This window comes from Cucumis sativus, chromosome 2 (genome assembly GCF_000004075.3).
Source record: "Cucumis sativus cultivar 9930 chromosome 2, Cucumber_9930_V3, whole genome shotgun sequence".
NCBI classification, from domain to species: domain Eukaryota; kingdom Viridiplantae; phylum Streptophyta; class Magnoliopsida; order Cucurbitales; family Cucurbitaceae; genus Cucumis; species Cucumis sativus.
The window spans coordinates 4665788-4670731 of NC_026656.2; the positions used below are offsets into that span (position 1 = coordinate 4665788).

The 4944-nt window shown below is 25.7% G+C and overlaps 1 protein-coding gene across 1 annotated transcript; it reads right to left on the reverse strand.

Moving 5' to 3' along the window:
* Positions 1-1022: 1022 nt before the first annotated feature.
* Positions 1023-3401, reverse strand: LOC101203679 (auxin-responsive protein IAA33). The gene is made up of 2 exons (XM_004151002.3): positions 2980-3401; positions 1023-1300 (listed from the first exon to the last, which is right to left on the reverse strand). The coding sequence occupies exons 1-2, from the start codon at positions 3336-3338 to the stop codon at positions 1225-1227; spliced, it is 435 nt and encodes a 144-aa protein (XP_004151050.1). The 5' UTR covers positions 3339-3401; the 3' UTR covers positions 1023-1224.
* Between the last annotated feature and the right edge of the window lie 1543 nt (positions 3402-4944).

The window sequence follows — 4944 nt, forward strand, 5'->3', positions numbered from 1 at the left end:
ATCCCTTCTCTACGTTGTTATTCTTTGAAGTTAATAATTAAATAAAATTATTATGACTTATTTTTTAATATAAGTTTCTAATCCAAGGGTGTGTGATGAAATATGTTGCAAAATTAATTAAACTTCGTAGAATGATATAATTAATTAGGGTGGCCTTCTTTATTAAGCCTAATGAAGGCATTAATGTTATATGGACCAAACTAATTAATAATTTCTTGATCTATCTTTGTAGCTTCATTCTAGAAAGAAAAATTCCAATTTAAAATAAATGGAAATGTTTTTAAACTAAATTTTATTTTATATTATTAATTAATGCACCACTTTAGAAAACTCAACCTAAACTCTATTTTAGCTCAATCTAAGTTTTATATATATACTCCTTGGTATTAATTACACCTTCTGAACTTTTAGCATATGTTTTTCTTAAAACTTTTATATCATCTTTTTTGTTTTCTTTCTACCTACACCATTATTATATATAGTATAGGTTATATATGTTTCGAATTTTAAATGAACCAACATATATATTGCCAAATTTCTAAAGTATGCAGTGTACTATAAGTCAAATGTTTCATTCTCTATCTTTCATGTATATTGTAAAAGTAAAATTGTTTGTTAGATAATTATCCCCATTTAAACTAATTAACAAAAAAAAAAAAAAAACATATCTCAATAAGATATTAGAGGTTGAGGGATTAGTAGTTATATCCAAATATCTCAATCAGTAATAGAAGAGGTACAAAAGTCACCAAACCCTATTTCAAGAAGTGTTATAATTTTTTTAACCCTAAACTACGAAGTAAATAATATCTACGCTAGAGAAATTATAATCTGTTAAACCATAATTAATAGCTATAATGCATCACATTGAGACATGATCAGGATGTATGAAGGGAATCAATCTAATTGGGATGTCTCGATGCATCTACGAATCTTTCGTGTCATTGAAGAGAATAAAAAAAAAAGAGAGGGGAGATGGCACACGAATATATAGAGAGTTATATATTTAGTAATATAATATATTATGTTTAGAAATTGGATTTAATATTTTGATTTGAGTGAACATAGATAGAAGCATTTATATTCAATAACATTAAACAAAAGGGAAAATCTTATTATTTCTTTCATTTTTTTTATTATTTTGAAAGAAAACATAATAATGATGATAAGATTAATTAATACAAATGGCTCTCATAAAATATATATTTAACACATAATATTAATTCAATTTGCTCTTCCCCTCCTTGAATTTGCCTTTACTGGCAGTATTCGAATTCTCTTCGCCACTCGCACAAAATCACTGTCACACACACAAATTTCATATTATTTATTCGTTATTTTCATATTTACATAATTCTTTTTTTAGATAAGATATAAAATATAAACAAAATAATTTTAGAGTTCTGTTTAGTTCTCTCATAATTTTTTTAAAAATTATTTGGTTAATAAAGAACTATAAAATAAGTGTACTTTTTTCTTATTATGAAAACCATTATTTAAAAAATATTGAAGCAAAACAATTTAAAAACTAGAAAAAAGAAGAAGAAATGTTAGAGTCTTTAAATTAAACAAAAAAAAAAATAATTAAGGATTCATTGAACTAATATTTTAACAATATATTAAACAATTTCAAAGATTTAAGTGAAATAAATAGATATTAAACTTAAAGTTTAGGAATTAAACATGCAATTTAACCAATATTTTATTTTCTTTTTCTGTTGACGCTACTTGGGGATTTTTTTTAATATTATAGTCTTCTGTTTTTAAAAAAAAAAAAAGAAAATAAATTGTCTTGTTTTTTCCTTTTCTGAGTACATAATTTTTTCTCTTTGATTATGTTTTTAGTTTCTATATATGTTTAATTTCAAAATTTTATGAAAAAAAATCCAATGAACGAATATATTTGTTTAGAAATAGTATACAAAATATTTATCGAATAAATCCTTACATTACCCTGATGGAAGAAATAACTATCCACACATCTTTCCAGTACTTTAGAACAAAAATTTAAAGAGAATTAAAAAAGAAATAAGGAAAAACCCCATTAGTTATATTGTGTGTAATTCTAATACCAACAACTGTAGCAGAATTTCATTGTATTATAGAAGATCAAAGAGAACTTTGTTGCAACTCTAACCTATAGACCTAGATGTGTTTTATTCGATAATAATTCATAGGAAAATTTTGAGTTTGGTGTGATCCAATTGCAACCACTCAAAACTTGAGGTCTCGTCTATTTATTTTTCTTTTGGAATTCTTATAACTTTGTAAACGAAAGGGTTAAATTACATTAATAATAGATAATTTTTTTTTTAAAAAAATAGCAACAATCCTAAAAAAAGTAAATAACAAGAAAATAAACAACAACTGAGGGAAGTAGAGATTACAATCTTAATTTTTGAAAATTAAATAATTAACAAACGGATTTTTGTGGGATAAGAATTGTGTTTATATGTCTTATAAATTATAAATTATGTTGGTTTTATTTCCATTTTTATAATGTGGTTTGCCTAAATCCTAAAAATAAAAATCTTAAAATATATACATTTTTTTTAAAAAAAATTATAGCAAGAATTCTAAATTCTTTTTATAATTTGTAAATATTTTGAGGCTGTTTACGAAATAATTTTCTTTTTTCACAACAAAGTTTCTTAAAAGAGAGACAAACATAATTTTGGTAAACTGAAATGAAAAAAAAAAAAGTAATAGTTATCAAATTGAATTGGGTTTTATATAATTTTGGTTTTGTTCAAGTTGGAGAAGTGTACAATCTAAAAAAAATCAAGAATAATGAGATTCATAGCCAATTAGCAACCTCAAAATTTTCAAACAAATCATAATCTTTTTTTAAGAAAAATATATGTATATACTAAAGAATAGGGAAAAGTCCCCCAAAAAAAAATAAAAACCTAATTGAAGAGAGAGAAAGAATGGTATAGAGAAAAATGGATGGATGATGAGTTGAGAGTATATACTAACTTCCAATTGAGATCACCAGCAAGAAGAAGATCATTTTCAATATCTTCATAAGCAACAATATATCCCGGCACCGCGTTCGTCAGGTCCAGCCCCCGCTCCCCGGAGTCTTCACCATCGTTGTCGTCGTCGTCCACGAACATCCGTCTCAAAGCCTTCGCCAAGCTCTCGTAGCTTCCATGTTTGTGGAGGCTGATCCGTTGACAGATCGCTCTCCCTTCTAACACCACCGTGACCGGCGGAATCACCGCCGCAAAATCCTCCTCCGCCTGTTGCGGTGGACTCACTCTCCTGTCTGCCCACCGCGTCATCTTGAAATACTCTGCAGCGGCAGCGGCAGCAGGGGATTGAGTTGCATTCATCAGATTTGAGAGAGAGAGAGAGAAATAAAAGAAGCAAGTATTGGGTTTAATTTGTTTTGTTTTGGGAAGAAAAATTATATATATATATATGAGATGGCATAAAAATAATAATGAGAGAAATAAGACAAAAGTTAGAGAAGTGTCCCAAAATCCAAGCAGTGAATATATTATGAAAATTTGCTACATTTACATTTTTGTCCTTTTAAATATTTTACTTTTGAACATTTTGAAATGAAAAAAAAATCTTACTACCATTTAATCAGCTATAGAACATACTTATGTGATTGAGTATTTTTAATTAAATATATGTGAGGAAACTTTTTTCTCAAAAACAAAATAAATAAACACGTGAGTGAAGTCACTAACCAAAATTTGACTTCAGGATAAAATATGGTATTAATGTTTATTTAAATTTAACGAATTAAAAAGAATTTAGTTGAATTTTTTTTTTACTAATCTCTAACATTATTTTCTTACTGGTAACATACAACAAGAAACTAATTAACATCATCCCTCACCTGAAATAATTAGTTGATATTATATTGTTTTAAAAAAACTATTTATCTGATTTAATTTATATTTTGTTGTCGGAAGTCAAATATTTAATTTTTGTAGGGTTATGTATTTACCTTTCAACATATTTGTGTTTTTAAATTTGAATTGTCCTAAATGTTAATACAACAAAAATAAAATCAACCTTTGGTTTCAAGTAATTAAAAAATTAATAATTTCAAAGTAACTACGATTAATTGTTTTAAAAATATATCTTTTTAAAAAATTCGAAATGCGTGTATTTCTTTTTGAAATTAGTTTATAATATTTAATAGTTTTTTACGGTAACTTAATCTAAGTATAAACATCGTTAATATAATTTTGCATATAAAATAGATTAAACAAACGTATAAGTGTTTAGATTTTAAACTCATTTTAAAAAAAAAATTCTAAAAAATTTACTTAAAAATAATATTTTTTAACATACCCTAAGTTTAAATCAGAAGATTAAAAAAAACTAATTAAAGAAAGCCACTAGTAGGAGTGGAGGTAGAAAAGATCTATCTACATCTATATCTTTCATCTTTATTATATCTAGTTGTGATGTCAATAAATATTCGATTGTAAACATATTTTGAATGAATAGTTAAGTGTTAGGTCTATATATAATTAATTAGACGAATTGTTCCATGAAGTTAATCGAAGTTTGCATAAATTGACTTGGACACTCACCAGTCACGAATATATAAAATAAAATAGAAAAACACAGTTATAAAAACAATTTTTTTTTTTTTTTTGCTAAAGTTGTATTAAAATAATTCTTATTTATTAATCATTTCATTATATATCACACAGTGTTGGATAGATGAAAGTTAACACAACATACTGACCATCAACTTGGTATCTATGTGTAGTCTAACACAAAACATTTTTTTATATAATACAAAGTTTATCGAAGTCAACATGAGTTACGCTCATTTTGCATAGTGTTTGTACTATCAACGTTAGAAGTTTAAATTTCTCTCATCCTACATTCTTAAACAATACCTTTGAAAAAAAAAACTACAATAATAAAACAAAACTTATCGAAAGAGCATTAATGTGGCCAACATTT

Bases quoted from the DNA above. Each gene is read 5' to 3' on its own strand.
- LOC101203679 (XM_004151002.3), bottom strand. From the start codon at position 3,338: ATGAATGCAACTCAATCCCCTGCTGCCGCTGCCGCTGCAGAGTATTTC. The intron at 1,301-2,979 runs GTTAGTATATAC...TGTGTGTGACAG, and splicing joins GCTGGTGATCTCAATTGGAA to TGATTTTGTGCGAGTGGCGA.